This window comes from Schistocerca piceifrons, chromosome 7 (genome assembly GCF_021461385.2).
Source record: "Schistocerca piceifrons isolate TAMUIC-IGC-003096 chromosome 7, iqSchPice1.1, whole genome shotgun sequence".
NCBI lineage: Eukaryota > Metazoa > Arthropoda > Insecta > Orthoptera > Acrididae > Schistocerca > Schistocerca piceifrons.
The window spans coordinates 224380031-224403387 of NC_060144.1; the positions used below are offsets into that span (position 1 = coordinate 224380031).

A 23357-nucleotide genomic window follows, 5' to 3' on the forward strand; every position below is an offset into this window, starting at 1 on the left:
AAAATTGAGAGCCAAAGTCAAAATAATCTCCAGAACTGTGTTCAAGAAAGGATTGATTTGTTCTGTGTAACTTTAGCTATTTGTGCCTTTATCTTACTTCAACTGCACCATCTTTGGGAGTCACTGAAACTTACCCCATCCTACTTGCTAAAGTTTGTACATCTCGTGTTCCATCCTATATGAAGGCATCGTGGCTACAGGCATTTAGGGTATTTTTTCTGAGAGAAACTAGTTATAATGATAAGATGAGAACTCGTAGCTTACTGATGCTTGACGTATGAAGGAAAGGGATTCAGAAGGAGACTATCAGAGGCAAGGGGTGCATACCTCATCAAAATAAGTTTATTAGTATTACGCTTTATTTGGGAACGCAATTTCTATCGAAGAACATCGGGGCTAATTATATCGCCTGGAAGTGAATGATGGATTATGGGGAAGATGGAAAGTAAAAGAGTCGATTCTTTTTGATACGTGGTTTTACAGAATTTCAGAACTTCAGTCCATCGATATGATACGAAATTAGGACTTTTCCATGGAATCCGGGAGGAAAGGTATATGTTGAAAATGAAGTAGAGGGACAGGATGATAGGATACACGAGGGTCATTTTTAAAGTAAGAAACGATTTGTAACGGAGTAAGAGAAACTCTGTTTATGAACGTAAATTATATCTCAAACTACTGTTATGCACATTTTTTCACCTTTCGACACAGTCACCATGATTATGTAAACATTTGTCAAGTCGTGGCACCAACTTTTGGATCCCAGCGTCAAAGACCAATCCCGTCTGACCGTTAAGCGAGTTGGTTACGGTTTCTTACAACATGTCATCATTTTCCAAGCGCTGTCCACCTATGAAACTTGTCCAGTTCCGTCTTTGTTCTTGCCGCAACGCGAGGAAGAGCATTGTCGTGAAGCAGAACGAAGCTGTCTCCGCCGGCGATTTTGAGTAGTGTGCCTAAACTTTAACAATGTTTCACAATACCTCTCAGCATTTATTGCCATTCCCCTTTACAAAAATTATAACAGAAGAATATCCTTCCGCTCGCAAAAAACCGTGGCCACGATTTTCGATGTCGAAGGTTCTTGTTCGAATGTTAATGGTTTTGCCGGAGACTTTGAATGATGCCACTCACTGGATTGACGTCTATCCTCTGGAGTGTAGTGTCCAATCCACTTTTCACCTCCGGTCACAAAGTGACTCAGTAACTCCTTATCATACTTGCGATAGCTCTCAAAAATGGACGAAGAATGTGCCATTCGTTTTGCATTGTGTTCTTTCAACATTTTCGTTACTCATCTCACCCACATATTTTTGTAGTGAAGTTTGTCAGTAATGATGTAATAAACTAATGATACTAAAACTTGTGGAAATCGCTCGTCAATAGTGAAGTGCCTATTTTGACGAAATGCCTCATCAACTTTATGTATCAAGTCTTCATTCATGACAGTTGGCCGGCTAAATCGTTCTTCACCATTAACATTTGTCCTTCCTTCATTAAACAGTCTACAGCAGTTACACACAGTTACATCATTCATTACACCTGCATCATAAACTTCAACAAAACGCCGGTAAATTTCCGCGGGACGAACTTGTTTTGTATTTAAGAACCGAATAAGAAAGCGCACTTCACAGTCGGCGGGATTACTGATTTACAAGCTGACAAATGAAACAGTGTAACCATAGACCCGACACCGGCAGAGAGGTGAGACGTGATACGTAGTGGCGGCGCAGTGAGAGACTGTCGAAGAGTGGCCGTCCGTGAACAGACGTCACGTGGCAGGATGCGCGGATGCCATGCGCTATCGGTTTTTACTTTAAAAATGACACTCGTATTCTGTAACGCATTAGGGAAAAGATGGTACTGGATGGGTTTATAGAGAGCAAAAGTTGTAGGGGAAGACAGAGTTCGGAACATGTAAAACAGTTAGCTGAGGAAGTTGGGTATATAGCACTCCGTCTTCAGGCCACGAGTGGCCTACCGGGACCATCCGACCGCCGTGTCATCCTCAGAGGAGGATGCGGATAGGAGGGGCTTGGGGTCAGCACACCACTCTCCCGGTCGTTATGATGGTATTCTTGACCGAAGCCGCTACTATTCGGTCGAGTAGCTCCTCAATTGGCATCACGAGGCTGAGTGCACCCCGAAAAATGGCAACAGCGCACGGCGGCCTGGATGGTCACCCATCCAAGTGCCGACCACGCCCGACAGCGCTCAACTTCGGTGATCCCACGGGAACCGGTGTATCCACTGGGGCAAGCGCTGGTTATATAGGCTAGACTGAAATGAAGAGACGGACTGCATCAAACAAATTAGAATACTGAGGACGCGCTTCAAACCTTCAAAGAGCTTCCCACCGCCTCCGACCTATCCAGTGCGCCTTCTCACAAAATGATGACTAATGGATCCTACTATAGTCCATTTTCATAGAAGGAGCCATACGTTTTTTATTTCTTTTTAACGTATTTTGGCTATATGCTATGCATTGGACAGGAGACACTTTCAGGCATGAACAACGTGATTGAATAGAGCGAGACTTCAATTCACATGGGTTAGTAGACAAGACAGCTATTGTAAGAGCGGCCCCATACGAATCCAACACATCGAGAACAAGTCGGCTTGTGTCCATACGGCAACAGCACGAGCTAAACTCTAAAGAACTGAAACGTTTCGCACAATCGTGGGTGTAAGAGCGCAGCACCGATTGTCTTTCACTACTGCTCAAGAATCTACCACAGAAGACATTTAATAAGTATAGCCGTGGATTGTGAAGAAACAAAGAAGGGACACGAAGATCACGGCAAATGAGGTAATAGTGCGGTCACGAAAGGGCAGGGAAATAACGATCGGCGAAGGTGACCGAGAGAAAGCGGAGTTTGCATAACCGATAAACTGGACCTTCGCTAGGGTCGTGCCGACCGCGGCTAGAGGCGGGGCAGACGGTCGGGGCAGCAGCGCAGTCCAAATTGGCACGTACCTGCCGGCGGGGCGCTCTGCGGCGAGAAGATCATGACGGTGTTGCCGATCGTGGTCGTGAAGTCGAGGAACCCGTACACCGTCTGGGTGACCAGTGGCGCCGACCCCGTGCTCTGCACCGCAGCCGGCTGGCCGCCCCCGGAGCCGGGGTTCACGTAGACCGGGCCCTGCGCCGCGCACACTGCAACACAACAGGAGGCGGTCTCTCAGGCACTTGTCGCTGCAGACGGACATAGCACTACTGCGAAGGCTAATCTTAAGGCCAGAGCTAGAAAACCGTCAAAGCAGTTTGCTTTCTCCAAAAGGTGGCCACCGGCATATAAGCGATTGCTGAGCTTAATATGCGCCGAGAGGTTACAGGGTCCACAGAACAGAACAGACAATACGAGCTGCGTGCTTCAGAGTAACTTAGAAGTAAATTTGACCAAAAGCACTGAAATATTCGGTGGAAACATCCCTTTAGTAAGAGCTGCAGCTTAATTTAATTAAAATATTTATCGATATACAGAGTGATCAAAAAATCAGTATGAATTTGAAAACTGAATAAATCACAGAATAATGTAGATAGAGAGGTACAAATTGACACACATGCTTGGAATGACATGGGGTTTTATTAGAATAAAAAAAAAGAAATACAGACGTTCAAAAAATGTCCGACAGATGGCGCTTCATCTGATCAGAATAGCAATAATTAGCATAACAAAGTAAGACAAAGCAAAGATGATGTTCTTTACAGAAATGCTCAATATGTCCACCATCATTCCTCAGCTATAGCTGTAGTCGAGGAATAATGTTGTGAACAGCACTGTAAAGCATGTCCGGAGTTATGGTGAGGCATTGGCATCGGATGTTGTCTTTCGGCATCCCTAGAGATGTCGGTCGACCACGGTACACTTGCGACTTCTGGTAACCCAAAAGCCAATAATCGCATAGACTGAGGTCTGGGGACCTGGGAGGCCAAGCATGACTTAAGTGGCGGCTGAGCCCACGATCATCACCAAACGACGCGCGCAAGAGATCTTCACGCAATAGTTTGTTTTGTTTTTGGTTCCAATAAAACCCCATGTCATTCCCTGCATGTGTGTCAATTTTTACCTCTCTGTCTACATTATTACGTGGTTTATTAAATTTTCAAATTTATACCGACTTTTTGATCACCCGATATTTTATGTTTTCTATCGTTACTACCATATTTTTGGAGATACGATTGGTCTAATGCAGCTAAATGAATGGTTTTGTGCATTACACAATAAGCGCTTCATTAAGTCTCATCTGTGAAGGATCTTCAGTAGCAATTTGTGAACTGGCTTATGCGTATGCGCTGTCCTGTAAGTGTACTTAGTTCGCTGCGTCCCCTGGATATCCACGTTTCGGCGTTTTTCTGACACATTTCGGCTCAGTACCTTACCTTCAGTGTTCACTGTGCTTTTTGGTGTTTTTACTAGACGACATACACACAGTATGACATACAGGGGTTGGACAACAACATGGAAACACGGAGAGAATTGCATGATTGAACATATATGCAGGTGCTAGCCAAGCCTGCAGAGAACGCTGTTGTATGTCATCAAGAACGGCACCTGCGTAATGTGCTCAGTACGTTGCAAGTGTCAGTTGTGGTCAGAACAGTGTTCCGTGTAGTTCTGAGTGCATCATGTCGGAGCTAAACGAATTAGAATAAGGTCAAATAGTTGGTGCTACAGTGGTGGGTGTTTTCATAATCACAGTGGTCAATGGGATTTTAAAAAAAATCATTTATTCAGCCAATGATATTAATACATAATAACCCACCACCTTATACATTAGTGGGTCTTAATGTCTACAATACAGTTATTTACTTTGGCAGCAGTGTTACTATTACAAATATCCTATCTTCTTACTTGCTACAGTATGTGAAGGTGTTTATGATGGCCGGCCGGAGTGGCCGAGCGGTTCTAGGCGCTACAGTCTGGAACCGCGCGACCGTTACGGTCGCAGGTTCGAATCCTGCCCCGGGCATGGATGTGTGTGATGTCCTTAGGTTAGTTAGGTTTAAGTTCTTCTAACTTCTAGGGGACTGGTGACCTCAGAAGTTTAGTCCCATAGTGCTCAGAGCCATTTGAACCATTTGTTTATTGTGGTATGGGTAAGTATTACAGTCTACTTTACTGTATTCTACTGTCCTAGCAAGCTACTCCTGCACCGTTACAGATGTGCTAGTTGATCTATAAACCTACAACTTTTTTGGCCGCGCCCACCGAGCTAACCCCATTGGGCGTGCCCCTGGCACTGGGCTGGCCTTAACCTGGTAATTGCTGCAGGGTCTGTTTGAGGATATGCAAAAATCTGCAGTCTACTTAAGAACCAGCTACCTACTATAAGTCATTATAGGTGTGCTATATGTCAAATCCTGGATATTTTTGCACCTTCCCACTACAACAAGACATAGCGGATTCCAACCGTCCCGGCGATCGGCCAGTCCACGCCCCGGAGGAATGGGATAGGTGCGGGTGTGTCACATTATGATCACGATTTATAAATTGTCCCTACAATATTCTTGCAGGACTTTTGCTGACACCTCAGTGGCAAGACTATCGATGATGTTGAATGTGGTTGGATCCCTAATCAGATGGTATGAGTCTTTGTTGGGTAACTGGCGTCGTAGATCAGTCGCTACGTCGTCGAAAGTGGGACAGTCGTAGATCACGTGGTCCGGAGTGCCAATTTCAGCACCACAGTCACACAGCGGGGTAGCCCTCTCCCCGAACCTGTAAGGAAGTGCAGCAATCCCTTGCTTGGTTTAAAGTGCGAAAGTTGGAGCCGTTCCTTGATATTTGGCAACAGCTGGCATGGCCTCCTCCCTGTCTCTTCTCTGTCCCAGAATTCCTGCCACAGTTCATCCCCTCTTCTTCTAATTGCAAATTTGTCCCTCCCCCCCCCCCCCTCCCCCGCACCAGCAGAATGAGTTCAGTTTTTTTCAGTTTACCCTCTTTTAACCCAGTACCAGGCTGTTTGTTCCCCGATTTTAATTCTAAGGGACATAACCCAATGAGAATTAATAGTGTCCCCCCCCCCCCCACCAGGATATGTTCTGTAAGCTCCGATCGAACGTAAAAACAATTGCGCTGCACCCTCGTCACAGCCATGGCAGACACGACCATCGTGAGCCTGTGTGCCCAGACTCCGGACCCGTAACCTACGATGGAGGCGAGAATGGTGTTGTGGTATAGTCTAATCAGTTCTGGAGGGAGGTGAAATCTCCTATGCTCAATCATGATAAGGTTATTCAAAGCCTCTAATGACCTTGGAGTCGTCGAAGGGTTTGGTATTTCAAGAGCCACCATGTCGAACGTGTTCTGGCGTAACCACAAGCGGAGGAACGAAGACAAAAAACGGACGACCAGAGAAGGCGATGAAACAACGTTGACCAATAGTGCTTTGATTAGGACCGCACCACGACAGGGGCGTCCCCAGCAAGAAGTGAATACAAGCGCCGCTCCTGCCTCCCTCCGCTGCTCATATCGGCTCCGTATACGGACATTAGTAGACAATATAGGCACAATTGCAGACCGGCACTCGCAGATCAATTAACAGTGACGTGTATCAACTTGCAGGACATTGTGTATAGCAATAACTCGGACATACGTTGTATGTCGCCCTCCGTTGGCGATACTTGTTCTAAATACAAGTTAAGTATTGCCAATTTGCTTTATAGAAATAAAACTACTGATGTTATTTGCTTGAGTTGTTGTATAGCATTCCGAGGACGCAGCATCCCTTATGCACCCTCTATACGAGACGAGTGGGCAAGACCCAACAGAACTCATTCATGGAAAGCTGAAAAACATCATACATTATGCCACAATTTTGACGCAAGTGTGTGTTGACTAACCGTGGCCGACGTTTACTGAAGAGGAAGAGATGAAACATAAGAGGACGACAACTGCAAAAGTCACTCCATAACTGAATGCTACACTGGCGAACCTTGTCAGCAACGAAACAACATGAATGGACCTCCATAAGCCGGGAACTGCAGGGCGAACTCTAATTCCATCACCAGTCTTCAATGATAAAAATGTCGTGCAGAAGTCACAAAATCTGGACTATGACGCAATCGAAGAAAGCCGTATGGACGGACGAGTCTTGTTTCACATTGTTTCGAATTTATGGCTTGGTTTACGTAGACGAGTGAAACATGCCGGGGGTTTGCTGTTGGTTTAGGCAGCCATGTCGTGGTAGTCCATGGGTATCATGATTACTTTGTAAAGTTCTATTGCTGCGAAGGACTATGTGACAATTTTCGTTCATCATCTCCATCCCATGGCACTGTTTTATTTGTCCAAAGATGAAGCTGTGTTCCAAGACAAAAGGGCCCCTATTCACACTGCTCGCATTGTCCAGGCCTGGTTTCGTGAGCACGAGAATGAATTGTCGCGTCTCCCATAGTCACCCAAGTCATCAGAACACAATATCATTGAGCCTTTGTGGTTTCCTTTCGAGAGGAGGGTGAGTGATCGCTACCCACTTCCATTATCGTAAACTGAACTACACACCGTATTGCAATAAGAGTAGTATAAGATTTCCTTTAAATCAGACAACACCAGAATTCATCCATTTTAAGACGAATGGAAGCATTTTTGAACCCTAGCGGTTTTCCTAAACCATGTGGTAATGTGTTGTGTTTATGGTGCCTCCATATTTCTGTCAACTCTCTGCACATAGTGTATGACATAGACCAAAAACACCAATCCAGAGAACAATGGGCAGTAAAAATAGGGTGTTAAATCAATGTATGTTCAGAAAACGCCGAAAAGTTGACATCTTTGGTACTTAGACCAACTAAGTACACTTCCAGTATTACACATATGCACTAATACGATCAGATACAAGAAGAAACGGAACGTGTAGGACACAAAATGAATAGCCTTACATTTAGTTATGTTGGACGAACTACATCTCCAAGTATAAAATTTTTATGTTTGAAGCATAAGTTTCTTTCTCTCTACAACCTAAAGAAAAGTCACGCTGACCTAAAACCATTTGTAGCGAATATGCGAGAACGATGTCCTGCTATGTTAAATCTGCGGGATTTCGTGGCCGTTGTCACTAAAGTTAAAATCTTCTGGGTTATTAGGCCGCGTCATGTTACTTCTAAAATGATCGACGTTTCGACCCCTCTGCTGGAATCTTCCTCAGGATCTTCTGGTATCCACTACGGCTAGGCCACTGTCAGAGACGAGTGTCGCGTCCTAAGGGGACTTTTCACGCGGTCGTGCTGGAGAAGTGACAGTTTTCATTAAAATTCATATGGCTACCATTGGTGGGCCATAGTCATAGACTAATATTCCCGCTCTGATGCAGAAGAAGGGGCGTTGTTAGCTTATCTCCTGTGGATACCATAGCAGCCCATCGTCATTGGACAGGAAGGCACTATTCCTAACTAACGCTGGAGAAGGGTACTGTTACCAGTCGCAGAGATTACAGATTACTCTAGACGAAAATTCTCTTTGTATACGGGAAGTGTGTGTCAGTAGTCACTGTAAGTAGGCTGTTTAGGTTTTTATGTTAGTAACGTCACCTAGCGCTCTGTATGAAAATCACTTGCTGTGCTGTGTGCAGTCTGTGGTTGGTTGCATTGTTGTTCGCCATTGTAGTGTTGGGCAGTTGGCTGCTAAAAGCGCGTAGCGTTGCGCAGTTGGAGGTGAGCCGCCAGCAGTGGTAGATGTGGGGAAGTGAGATGGCGGATGTTTGGGAGCGGATGATCTGGACGTGTGTCCATCAGAAAGAGTACATTTGTTTGAACGGATGTCATGAACTGCTATATATATATATATATATATATATATATATATATATTATGGCTTTTGAACACTATTAAGTAAATACATTGTTTGTTCTTTATCAAAATCTTTCATTTGCTAATTATGCCTATCAGTAGTTAGTGCCTTCAGTAGTATGAATCTTTTATTTAGCTGGCAGTAGTGGCGCTCGCTGTATTGCAGTAGTTCGAGTAACGAAGATTTTTGTGAGGTAAGTGATTTGTGAAAGGTATAGGTTAATGTTAGTCAGGGCCATTCTTTTGTAGGGATTATTGAAAGTCAGATTGCGTTGCGCTAAAAAAAAATATTGTGTGTCAGTTTACTGTTGATCAGAATAGGTAAAGAGCGAAATGTCTGAGTACGTTGAGCTTTGCTCAGCTGTTTGAAAATCAAATAATGTAAGAAATTGGCCGGCCGGCGTGGCCGAGCGGTTCTAGGCGCTACAGTCTGCAACCGCGCGACTGCTACGGTCGCAGGTTCGCATCCTGCCTCGGGCATGGATGTGTGTGATGCCCTTAGGTTAGTTAGGTTTAATTAGTTCTAAGTTCTAGGGGACTGATGACCTCAGCAGTTAAGTCCCATAGTGCTCAGAGCCATTTGAACCATTTTATAAGAGATTTATCAACACAGTAATTCAATAATTTTTCTAAGGGGACGTTTCATCACAAGTGCAGAAGTGCTGACTACATTAAATCAGTTCGGGCATCTTTTCTCATTAAGATCATCAACAAATCACTCTCATGTATAAAGTACTTAGAGAACTGCGTATCTTTTACGTTTGATGCCTCCACAAGTCATACTTATACTCATTTGTTTCATAAATCGCCGAAAATCAGTTGCACTGAAACTAAACGTAATGCGGAAACAGCTTGATGAAAATAGGATATATACTACCAATTAACTGGGGCTACCGATTACATAATTCAAAATGACCGTGCATAAAGGCCACCTACTGCGGAAACATAATTTTCGTTCGCCATGACAAGAACGTCATTAAATTGTGACGACTAAGGATGCAGAGCAAATAGTGAAGCAATTAACGCGAAGATTTCCAGGTGCGTCGTTAACGTCGTCTAAGCGGCGAACCTTGTAATTCAAAGACTAAATGATGCAGAGGACCTTGGCGTATGGACGACACTCGCCGATCTAAATTAGTGCGGTCGCTTCAAACAAGTTTTACGGCCATCCTGCCTGCTTAACTACGTTGTTCGTTTGATATACCTCTGGTTTCACAAAATGAACATTCAAAACAGCAGTTACTACACGTCATAATATGATACGGCAAAGCACTCTGCGTCAAGGTTATGGTGTCTATATACAGCTACGGAGACTTCAGCTATAGCCGAGAACGTGGCCACCGGAAAAGTCATTTATATCGAAAGCGGTTCTCATACGTATCACGTCGGGCATGTGACACTGTATCTGTTGTAGAAAAATCGCAGATAATAGTTACTCGTCCCAGAACAGTGGTAAGACAAAGCACATATTCCTTAAGCATTAAATAACAAATGTGTAATATTTCATTTCGCCAGTAACATGAAGTGCTATATGGATTAAAAGACAAAAGACAGAGAATGTTGCACTATGATTAGATTAAGAAGAAATTGGAAGAATGAAAAGAGCGAAGACATACTTCGATAAAACATTTTCAGGATCATTTTTATGAAGTAGTGCGAGTAATATTTTGTTTTATAATGCTATTAAACATTCCTTTGCGGAAAGAAAAACTATTTGTTTGAAGTATATTCTGAAGCAGAACATGTAGTCAATAATGGTCTATTGTAATTTAATAGAAACTATTCGCTTTAACAAACAACAAAAATTGTGTATAAAATATTTTCTGATGATTTTCAACAACTAATTGGGAAAGGGACCTTTTTTCTGTTATTGTACCAAGGACAGATATCAAATAATTCGACAATGTCTGTCCTTACTAGAACGCGTTGTGCAATGTAAGCTCTGAAGCAAACACTCATGGCCAAAATTGTTTTGAATGCTAATTTTCAAAAGTAATATTGGCCAGTGTAGCACAGTAATGAGCTAATTGATCGACACCTTCTTTTGAGCTGTAAATGTTTCGATTTCTCATACATTTTGGGGTAGCCATGTGGTATTGCACAGTCAATTGCTTCGATTTAATTTTTCGCCAGCTGCAGATCACCGTTTTTAACCACAATGTTATTCACAAGGAAAAGGTGTAGATAAAAACAAGAGAAGTGGTAAGTAAATATCCATTCTAAGAAGGTACATTCGTAGAGATTACCGTAGCTATATCAAGGCCATATAGGCAGCTCCCAATAAATCGCTGAAGCTGCAGTCGTGAAACACTGCATTTATAAGATACCATAATCTTAGTCACACGAACATGACGATGTTCTAAAAATACGCAGAGTGAGAAACGATCATCATATTTTTAAATAGTTAGTTTAATATCCGAATAAACATGATCATGGAGAAAATACAAAAAAGATTCCTCACTTTGTACACATTTTGTTATAACCACCGATTCTTCTTACTTACTATGCAGATTAGAAGCAATGAGAAGAAGCATACGAAGAAATTCATTGTTAACAAATATCCGTATCACACTGTTACCACAGCGGGATTTCCTCAGTGTAATGAAAAAATAAAAGCTCTTTATAAAGTACCTCCATTGTTCATTCTAGTGGCATGTTTTCGTGATAGAGTGACAGGGTAATGTTATTACCATCCATCCGCAGAAGTCGTAAAGTATGTGTGTGATTGCAGAAAGCTCACTGTATAACAAGACTGAAGAATTGTATATATTAATGTAAACAAGTTCCCGTTCGAGGGTTCTCAGAGTCTGACATAACTCTTTTTGAAAATGTAAGCTAGAAATTTTGATATCCTTGATACAAACTAAGAAAGTTTTCCAGATACAACAGCGAACACGGAAGAAACGCCTCTCCTTTTTAGCGACGGAAAAGGTTGAACTTAATAACAGGAATTTCAATCACTTGCGTACTGGCTCATTTGAAGTTTCCGATCATTCTGGGAGTGTTATCGTCCTATTCCTTTAACTGGCAGTGTACCGCTGATGACATAATTGGTATAATATCGTAACGATCTCGCATGACTGGAATAGTCAACTGTAGGAGAGAGGATAAAGCGACTCCATTTGAACGGCCGAAGGCCAAAATCGAAGTCAAAATGTCCCGTGATTAACTGAGCTGCGAATTGTAACTCCGACCAGATAACTTCCCCTGGAGAACTGAACCGTCCTTATTGAGTCTCGTCTGATTGCAGCAGTCCATTCTCTTCTTTGAAGGTCAATTCGTGCAAGCAGCAGTAGATATGGTTACGTAACATTAGTGATGGTACTCCTTGTACTGCTTTCAATGTCATGTGGTACGTTGTACCATGCTACTTGAAAACGTACTACTAAAGCACATTTTATTGATCATTAAAGTCATTTTAAAGGCCAACATGTGACAGTTTATACATAGACCAGAAAGATAGATTATTTGAAATTAAATTCCAAGAACACATAGAGCACTAAAAACCAAAATAATGCCATAGATCACCAATAGCCATCCACCTGCAAGAAACAAAAGACCAGGCTAGCAACAGAAGTTTCAACGTCTTACATATCCAACCAACGATTATCACAAGGTAACAAAGTCGATCGCGCACGATGTATGTTTATAGATACTGTAATTTTGTTAATCTAGAACGTAAATTGTTGACTGAAGATCACGGAAGGGCGGTTACTGAACCTGAACACCTATTTCATCACAGAAATGTACGAGTGCTTCTATATATGGAGCAGTGATTCTTTTGCAAAATTTGTCTTCATAATATGAAATAATTAACTCCATGAGGCTACAGTCGCACTGCACAGGTGAGTCTCTTCCAAGATTTTATATGAAAGTGCAAAAAGATTATCCAGAATTTTTTTCAGGAACGCGTGGATACCACATTATTTAAAATTAGTTTTATGATTCTTGGCGTTACAGTCGCGAAGGGAATAGTATCTCATAATTTTTTAAGAGTCATTCAGTGAATGACGTCAATTCTTTTACAGCTGATTATACGTAAGTAATACAAGAAAACGCCCATTTAAGAGCTTAAAATTTGATGTTTCTTCTGCACGTGAGCGAAGTTTCGAACAATTCCGAGTGATGAAAGAGCCGTAGTGGACCATCATAAGGGCTTCCAAGCAAAACAGCTGTTACGAGCAACATGCTGTATGTTCTAGGTAGCAGAAAAAGAAATTGTGGTAAACAGCTATATACGTTAGTGTGCGGTGAATGATAATGATGCAGTTGGTAGTACTGTTGGGCATTAGGTAAAGAGAGTTAAGGCATCAGGGAGGGCAAAATTGAGATCTATGATCGGCCATATTCGGGTCATCTTCTCTCTGCCTGTGTTGCCTGACACGAATAACAGGATGCATGCCATTATTTGTGCATACCGGTGCATCACAACTCGAAATTTGTTCTACAAATGTCTGTGAGCACTGGAATTGCGGGTGCAATAACTGAGAGTCCAGGATATTCAAAGATATGCTAAAGATGATTTCCATGAATGCTCCAGGATTCAGTGAACATTCATTTCATACGAGCGATTGAAGCAGTTTGAGGTCAACGGAGGAGCGTTTCCGGCCTTGATCGTTACACGTGACGAAACGTTTGAGCTGGAAATAAAAAAGTAATGACTGGACATGTACCACGAGCAACCACCAGAAAGGAAGAAATTTAAGGCAGTTCCCTTCGCTGATAGTCATTACGACAGTCTTTTGGGGTGGCGATGGTGTCACTCTCGTGAATGTGTTTTCAAAAGGGCGTCTATGAACACTGAATAAACCCAAGAAATATTTTCGACGTGTTCGGTCTGAGATGAATCCATAAAAAAAACTTACTTGAACACGACAATGCATGCCCACAAGCAAGTCACAGTACTCGAGAACACATCACCAAATTGGACTGAACATCACTGCCTCATCCACGCTATAGCCCAGGTCCGCCGACTTCGAATTTCCTACTGTTCATGTGACTTAAGGATTCTTCTTTGACACACTTTGAAAAGAGCATAACTCTTTCAGTGGAAACACGGCTAAGAACACAGAACAATAGCTTACAGCTTTCATAAACAAGGAACACGTGCTCTTCTATAACGCGGGTGTAAGGCCATAGTCCGTGATGGAGCCTAACTGGAAAAATAAATGTTGACTGGCCCTGCCTCCAAAGTCTAACTCTTAAGAACAAACACGTTCTAAGAAAACAGATTTGTGATACACTACTTACTGAACGGCTTTCATATGCCACCTCTTGCTAATGCCTGGTTGAAACGGCTCTAAGTACTGTGGGACTTAACATCGGAGATCATCAGTCCCCTAGAACGACTCAAACCTGACTAACCTAAGGACAGCACACACATCCATGCTCTAGGCAGGATTCGAACCTGCGACCGTAACAGCAGCGCGGTTCCGGACTGAAGCGCTCACGACCGCTCGGCTACAGCGGCCGACGGTTAATGCCTGGTTTCCCAAATTTTTCTCCCTTTATGCTACATCTATTCGTCCGTGGCTTTTATCCATTAACGGCCGTACGCGACATTCAAAAACAGTACCTTAACTTGTTGCAACGTTAACTATATACAGGGCGAAAGCGATTAAAACAACTGAGAATAAAGCTCATGCATCCATTTAGCTAAAGGATAGAACCGCCGGCCCAGATGGCTGAGCAACTGTGCAAATATTTTTATTGGGAATTAACGCAACGCGATGAGAACGGCCTGAAAAAGTTTTAATTAAAACATCGCTGGAAATTTCGCATGCAGATTCTGCGCAAGGCTCCGTGGGTGGGCAAGCGGCGAGCACTCCAGGATGTACCGGAAATTTCTGCCACCCTGGGACGCGAATTAAAAACCGGTTGCGTTCAGGTCATCACTGTTCGTACTTCCTGAGGCACAAAACGCTACAAACGCCCACATACGTTTCTGATACTTCGAATGTGTCCAATTTACTTCTTATACCTGGCTCACCGAGGCGAGGAAATGGAATATTTCAATAGAAATTTCGTCTATAGCTGCGGGAGGAATACAATTTAATATCACGCTTTATTTATTTTGCATAGACAAGCGATGGAAAAACTTTTCCCAAAATTCTTTTGCATCGTACAGAGAACACAAAAGGAACAAAGATACTCCCCATTTTCATGCGTATTATACCGCGCATCGGATGTGACATTTTCTAAAAGAAAATCTTTTGACGTTGTTGTCAGTATTCCTCGTGTATCGTGCGAAATAACGTGCATAGAAATCCCAGGACACTTTCTAAGACTACAGTGAATCCTCAGCGTTACAACACGACCGTCAAATTATGTACACAACAACAGCAAGCCCAAAGTATTGTAAGTAGCATACGAATTATCAGGTTTCTTACTCTTACTATGTACCGGCAGCGTAGGAAATGAGGCATAAAATTTTCTAGTATTCTGTTGGTAGGTATGTTCACGTTCTGTGACGTCACGAAGATCTGTAATTTGCTGATCCGTATAAACAAACGCTAATGTACGTCTTCACTACTTTTCACGATCTGTCTGTCTGATTGTTCATTAACAAGTCACGCACTGTAGTAATAACGTGTCACGAATACTTTAGCATTATCCACAACCAAACACGAAATCTTGTAATTTACCTGCCACTCTGGCTAATTATCTTCGATGGTGCTACCAACAATTTTGCCGTAATTGCTTACTTTTCTGATACCCGCAATACAGACTTCTTTATCAACTGCACCAGTCATAAGAAAACTGTCATTTTAGAGACGGTAAAAAATAACTTCCTTCCCAGATAAAAACGCCCTACGAACACGGCTTGACGAGCTGGCCTCAAAACGAAGTAATTTCTACAGCCACGAGATCGAAAAATTATGCAAGCGTTGGCAGACTGTTGTAAGTAGTGACTGAGAATACATTATTGATGACTGAAGTCTCTGGTAAGTGGATCTGTAGTGTTTATTGAACTCAGAAAGAAACGCTATGAACTTACGAGGGCTATTTGGAAAGTAAGTTCCGATCGGTCGCGAAATGGAAACCACACTGAAAATCAGAAATGTTTTATTTGCGAACGTTAGCTACACCTTACAGCTACTTCTTTACTAGTCGCCGCTTCGACTTACGCATCTGTCATAGTGTTGTAGCAACTTTCCAATACCCTAGTCATAGAAGGCAGCCAACTGTGCTTTTCGCCAATTCCCTACGCTCGTCTACATGTCGTTGTCTGTGCCAAAATGTTGTATTCATAGCCAGCGATTCATGCTAGCAGAGACGAAACTCAAGACGAGAAAATTACGGGCTATGTTGTGGGCATCAAACACTTCCCATCGCAGGAGCACCTTCATTGTCCCTGCAGAGTTCGGCCGAGAATTGTCATGAAGAACGTAACGCATGAGAGTTATGTGGGCTGCACGACTTTAGGCGAAATCTCTCACCATGCCTTCACACTTGGCGGACGACACTATTTTCTAGGCATCTTCCAGTGCTCACTGTATGCCCAGAACTGAAATAATCGATGTGCCGAGACCGACGGGCAGTGTAGAGATACTACCCAATACATCTGGGTAAAACTTCATCGGATTTTCGCAGTTATTTCCATTTCACAACCTATCGGAACTTATTTCCTGAATAGCCCTCGCATGTACTAACCTAATACTTGCGCGCAGTTGTTTTACACGTTTTGAAGCTATGGGATATCATTATTCAAAGTTTATATCATTCGATATGAATCGTCGAACCTATGCCAAGTTTCACCCTTAAGACATAAAATCGGCCAGAAGTAGGAAGGAATGATAAACAAGACTCATCCGACCAAATGACTTTCTTCCACTGTTCTACAGTCCAGGTTTTATGGCTTAGGCACTACGTTATTGTGTTACGGTCGTTTCCATCAACATTGATGTGGTTTTGGAATTCCATCTCGCCCTAATATTCCCAGCTTATGGAGCTCGCTTCGTTTTGTGAGCTGAAAGGATTGCGCAGAGAAGACTTTTTCCAGAATGAGGTTTTCACTCTGGATCTGAGAGTGTGCTGATATGAAACTTCATAGCAGATTAAAACAGTGTGCCCGACCGAGACTCGAACTTGGGATCTTTGCCTTTCGCAGGCAAGTGCTCTAATTGCCCGCGAAAGGCAAAGGTACCGAGTTGGAGTCTCGGTCCGGCACACAGTTTTAATCTGCTATGAAGTTTCAGAAGACTTTTTTCTTCTTTCAGACGTGCATGTGATTATTAGTAGCCTATGGGGGCTACTAATGATAACAACATGAGCCTCACAACATAATACGTAATTAAAGATTAAGAGATTCATTGCACAGCTGTTTCACAAATATTAATTTCGTCAGAGTGCTGTAGGAACAAGTATTTAAAGTAGGTTTAAGTAATACACCCTTTACATCGCAAAACTGAAAGTTGTGAGAAGGAAGTATACGAATCGAAAAACGTATGTGAATGTATGATGAAAACTACAATTGGACCAGTACAATATGGTAGTTTGCCTTATGCTGTCATATCAATTGAAGGATTTTCTTCAAATTTAAAAGTATATTTAAATAAACCTGATACAGAGCCAGCTACCACTCCTTTAGCTGGGGCAGGAAATTTCTGGACAATTTGATGGTGGTAAACCTGCTGCTAGAACCAAGGTTATGTTGCGAGCATTAGGTGATGAATTTCGTATATATCGTTACAAGGATGTAATCGGAGTGACATAAGGAGGTTAGGTCAGTTCGGAGAGTGTGGTCTAAGGCGACCTCTAGCAGCAAGCGGGAAATCCGGGTTCGAATCTTGGTTCGGCACAAATTTTCATGTGTGGCAGTTGGGCAGCAAATCGATACCCAATCCAGCAGATGTAAAGTAATTCGCTGTCAACGAAGTAATTTCGAAGTATTCAAGTATAGATCCAAGGTGCATTTTGTAAGCTATCTTCTTCGTGGGTGATCCAATCTTCCCACGGATTATTCAAATGAAATACTGGTATTTGCCTTCTCTACACTTAGTTTCATGCAATCCTTCCACTTTAAACCATCCTCTACACGTACTCTAAGATATTTAATGGGTGTGACAGCTTCCAGTGATATTTCTGCCATCCCGTATTGAATCACAGATCAACTGCAGTTCCCGTGCTACACGGTGTTTAGACACGCCAACTGCTCAGCTAGCCTACTTAAAAACAGACATGTGGTCACAAAAGACGGTTTCACGTCAGAGTGGGAAGTAATGTTAACAGTCAAAGATACCTAACGAGTTGTTTACAAAATCACGTAACTCTTATTTTGCGTTGTCCAAGATTAACTTGTGAGATGTTCACAGTATCTTAGGGTAATCAAATGGGTTGTTTGGTATCTCTAAGGCGTTTTTCGTGAAATGTGAGTATCGCCTCAACGACTCACGTCATCGACCATTCTGTAATCGCTCGTTTTCCAGAGCGAGTCAAATCGCGAATCAAGGCCAACAGTAGATGCTGTCGACGATGGGAGCAGTGGCTCCGTGAAATTAGGAGAGTGCCAATGGGGCTCTTACGATCGGCGCAACCTATAAATTAGGTGCTTGTCCGTAGGCAAGGTTTATGGCGGTCGGCCTGAGGTAACGACGTGTACGCGCTCGCATCGTCTCACGCACGCACGCAACCTGCCGGCGCTGAACATTTCATCAATATCGCCTGACGGTGAGCGTCTATTCGGAGGAGTAGCTCTGCGGGTAATTTGGTGACGCGGAAACGTACGCTACCGTCGGGCAGACGTCACCGCCGCCGTGATCCATCATTGTCCAGTGAAGTCTTTATTGTTTGGCGATTAGCTCACGGTAAACTCGTTGCTCAGTGTCGCCTGTGCTGTGCGAGGCAGATACATACAGGCCTGCGCGGATACGAGAACTGCTGCCTGCATCTGAACCACATCCGCGTGTCCCTCACCCATAACTGTATCCGCAAGTTTTATAGTGCAGTTCAACCCGTGCTGGATGCTGCGGCTGTGACGATAAGCTTTCACTTGACCCTGTTTTTAATATTTTTTTATTTTTATTTTTTATTGAAGTCCGAACTCACTCTGAAGCTCTTTGTTGCGACTTAACGGTTCGACATGTACTAACTCATTTCTTTCAACATCTAAAAACGGCACAAAACATTTTTGTTCCAGCAGAATCCATAATTTACTTTTCAAGCAATAAGAGGCCGACCATTTTTACAGAACAGTACCATATTCTCGATACCTTCCGCAAGTTTCAAAACTCTGTCATAATTACTGGAAAAGGATTTTAAGAATGTTTTTTTATGGAACAGTTGCGCTTCATTAAGAAGACAAATGTAGTTGTGGGAGAAGTTGTCACTTATTGGATATTGTTAATTGTTGCTCAGTTACATTAATTCACTTCTCACAGTAACAACCATTACTACATCCATCCCCGTTCACCGATCGCAATTAAAACTGTTTCACGAAAACTACATGATGTTGACACTTCCCTTTAACTTTTAACCCCAAAGTAATTATAATTATGAATATATACATCCATATCGGTCAACTCGCACACATACCTGGGTATAACATGTAAGGATATGAAATTGAACGATCAGATAGTCTCAGTTGTAGATGAAGACGGTATCAGTATGCGGTTCATTCGTAGAATACTAGGAAAATGCAATCAGTTCAGAAACGAGATGGCTTAAAAGCTCGTGCGACCCATCCTATAATATTGCTGAGGTGAGTGCGACCACTACCAAATGGGACTTCTAGAGGGTATTGAACCGTTAAACAGAAGGGCAGCACAAATGCTCACAGTTTTGTTCCATATGTGGGAGAGCTGAAAGAACTGAACTGGCAGGCACTTGGCGGTAGACCGAAATCGTAAAAACCTACTTAGAAAGTTTCTAGAACCAACTATAAGTGATGACTGTAGAAACATATTATAATGTGCTACACATCACTGCCATGGGCCATGAGGAACGCGAAGAGAAGATTATGCTGATTACAGCGCACACAGAGACATTTAGGCAATCATTCTTCCAGCGGTCTACACGCGAATGGAACGGGTAAAATACATAATAACTGGTACAGTGAGACGTACCCTCTGCCATTAGCTTTACAGTGATTTGCAGAGATGCTATGTCCTAAGTAAAAACACATGGTGGACTTTATATGTCAGTAACAAGGTGTATATGTAACTGTCAATCCCCCAAAGGTCTTATCCGCAAAGTAATTATAACTGCGGTTATCCCCATGATCTATAGACAACCCGTCACCCTTTCATGACAGACAGATGTGAGCATCTAGGCAATAAACTGTGAAAAAGTTAGCGTTTAGAAATCGAAGTGTGGCTGAAACGCTCTGCCAACCCACAGCGCGTCGTGTAATCGTACTGTAAAATATGTTCCGAAATTCACATCCGAGCAATTCGCCAAGTGATGTGCGTAGGATTCTAAAAGAGATCCGTAGTTTGCGAAGAAACATGGGAAACAGTATGCAATGGGACTTCATTATGGTGATATTTTGAAGTACCTCAAAGGCAAAGCCGAGCCGTGGTGCAACGGTTAGATAACTGGATTAGCATTCCAGAGGACGGCGGTTGAAATCCCCGTCCACCCTCCCAGTCACAGGTTCTACTTATTTCCCTAAATCAATCAAGGCATATTCCGGGGTGGTTCCTTTGAAAACGGCAAGGCTTAATTTCTTTCCAAAGTAAAATGTAATAAGTGTTTTATTACGTTGGCATTAACCGTTGCAGTTTTTCTGCAACCAGGTATTGTGCGACAAATTTTTTGTGCACTAACCAGAACTGTGCAGGTACCCAAGGTATAACTGGCAATAATGTTACACAGTTATACGTACACAAATACTTGAATTTTGAAAAGAATATTCTATTCCCTTGAAGGTGACACTTCCTTTCTGACAGCTTCATTAAATGGCTGAAAGGTTGCAGACTGACGCGTGTCCAAACATATACGCCAGTAATGGTCGCAAGTTTCTACGTGCTGATAGTTACTGTAATGAACTCCGCTTCTACGTTTCAAATAAAACCGCCACGTGCAAGTCATACACAATCATAACAATACAGGGAAAGGGTAAAACGAGTTGCTAGAAAAGTCAGCGGGGAGCAGGTCTATCAAAGGAAACTAGGATAGGCGAACACGAGGTATTGTGACGGAGACGGCTGCTGTATTGCTATTGTCAACTGAAGCTCCTTAAAAGGTTCAGCAGTTCGACATGACAAACAAGAAAACCTCTGTATTATTTCCACAGGAAAGTGGCACGCATGACTGCTACCTACAAAACTAGATATAAAGGTCGTATAGACAAGATACTCGACACCCGCGACATTTGAATACGGAAGTAACATACGAAGGACTGTCTGTCTTTCACCAGGTGTTTTAATACGACCTTAATATCACATTTCATGTGTATATTGTAGCTTCGGTTAAACTGTTTGAGGAGTTTGCTGTTCCTAACGTTCATCAGCTATCCTTTTCATTTCAGCATACGTGCTGCATCTAGGATTGTTGTAGGTCTCACTTATATACTCATGTTTATTTGTTCTCTGCTATTATTTCCTTCTACTATCCCACCAACCAGAGTTTCCACCTACTACTTATGTCTTATTGAATTCCCAACATCTCTACATTTTGTTCCTTGTTTGGCATTTTTCCCCTTACTTGTTGGAGTACAGCTTTCTTCTTTACTTTATCAGTCGACATGATGTTGTAGCACAAAATTCAATCAATTCATTTCTTTGTTCCCTATTGCCTTTGTTTCGCATCCACAACGAAGTTTATATTTTTGGACATTAGAGGCTGTTACTTTTTGTAGAAGCAGTTTTGCTTTGCCCAATACATGCTACAATGCCTTTCTAGCACGTCTTATGCAACGTGAAACCGTGAGTGTAGTTTCATTATTCCTGCCACTTTACTACCGTTTTAATGGTGGCGGACACCAAACAAAGTAGCACCGGGAGATCCCTGTTTCACATCTAGCGCATTCTTCGTCTAATTCCCTGTAAGGTTTAACAGGGAACTCTGATATCTATTAATCTGTTACAGTCACCCATAAAAAGTTGTGGCTGTATGTTACATGGGACGCACAGTGTATATTATAAAACATGGATGATCACTTGGTAGAATGAGTTCTGTTCTTAAGTTCCAAATATAGTAAGAGACATTGCGTCTAGAATTATAGTCCATTGTCAAAAAAGCAAATGACCATTCATGAAATGTAAAGTCATTTAGCTTCTAGTATATATCTTGACGCGGTAATCCTCCTTGAAAATTTTAAAACAAAATGTATATTTTTTGCGTAAAATGTTCTTTGGGATATCTACATTATTGTAGTATTCATCATCGAGCTACAAGGCGATTAGTGAAACTGTGTCTCCGAAAACCATTCACGGCGGTGAAAAAAATAGTCAACATCGTGGCTATTGTGGCAGCATGTAATTTCAACGTCAAACTAACAGACATTATGGAAATTACGACATTACTCGAACTTGAGATCGGACCAGACTGTTACAACTTCTGCACCAGAACCGAATCAAGGGAGCAGAACAGAGGAGGTCAGAAGCTACCAAAGAGGCCCAAATGACCACCATGGCAACGAAGAAAGTGGAGGAGGATATTCTTTTGAATCTGGAGGGATTTCTGTATAATCTAGGGATTGCTGCTACGGTTAACTACAAAAAATGTAAATGAAAACTTTAAACATGTTTTTCGCGAAACAGTATGTTTCCGATTGGCGTGAAACAAAGTTGATTTTGATTAGAATCTCATGCCAGCCTTCTAAGTTGAATTCTGTATCAGTGTGCGAAGTCGTTTTGTGATTTCTTCGAAAGGCCGTTTTCGGTACTCGCTTTTGTTCTGATTTTGTGTGCGTAGAAAATATCATTTGTTCAAAACTTCACCATTTTGTTAGGACCTAATATTTTTCAATTATCCTCTAATTGACGCAGGAAATTATATTGAAAATTTCTGACAGGAAATTATATTGTTACAGATCAAAAAAAAAGAAAGGGCTTCGGGTATTCCCGCCGAGGACTAAGGTTTCGGCTGCAAAGGGTCTTTTCACTTTGCGCAGTGGTTACATGGAGCGTGGGATGTGGACACAACAAGGATTTCTTACAGAAAAAGGTGTAAGGAATAAAACTATATCATCAGATTAACCATATGCTAATTATCTTGAGAAAATCACGAAAAATCACATATTTTTCATGCATTGAAAGAGAGGTAATCTCTTAAGTAACAAATTCCACAGAACATTCTGGATGTAGTATTAAACGTCGCTTACACGCTTTCTACGTATAAATGACGGTATATCAAGGTAACCACGGAGATTAAAACTGTGGCGTAAACAGGTCTGATATATTTTTATGATTGTAAATGCAATTATTTTCAATTGAATTTACGAACGGCGAGTGTGGAATGTGATTTGATTACAGCTTGCCACTTTATTTACGTGATGTAAGTGTACGGTTTACAAAGCTGCTTTCGTTTATTTTAGAAGATTGCTATACACGAAATGCACGTGACGGAATGTCGTAACACAATGGCGTATGTTCCCGAGCAACTAATATATTCGATACAGAGA

The 23357-nt window shown here is 42.2% G+C and overlaps 1 protein-coding gene across 1 annotated transcript in view; it reads right to left on the minus strand.

Annotated features, from left to right (window-relative positions):
• The window catches only part of LOC124805565 (mucin-3A), a 197052-nt gene extending 185617 nt beyond the window's left edge, over positions 1-11435 (minus strand). Inside the window, exons 1-2 of the mRNA XM_047266131.1 lie at positions 11423-11435; positions 2978-3157 (exon numbers count right to left, since the gene is read on the minus strand). Of these exons, the coding sequence (XP_047122087.1) occupies positions 2978-3157; positions 11423-11435 (193 nt within the window). The remainder of the gene's footprint in view (positions 1-2977; positions 3158-11422) is intronic.
• Between the last annotated feature and the right edge of the window lie 11922 nt (positions 11436-23357).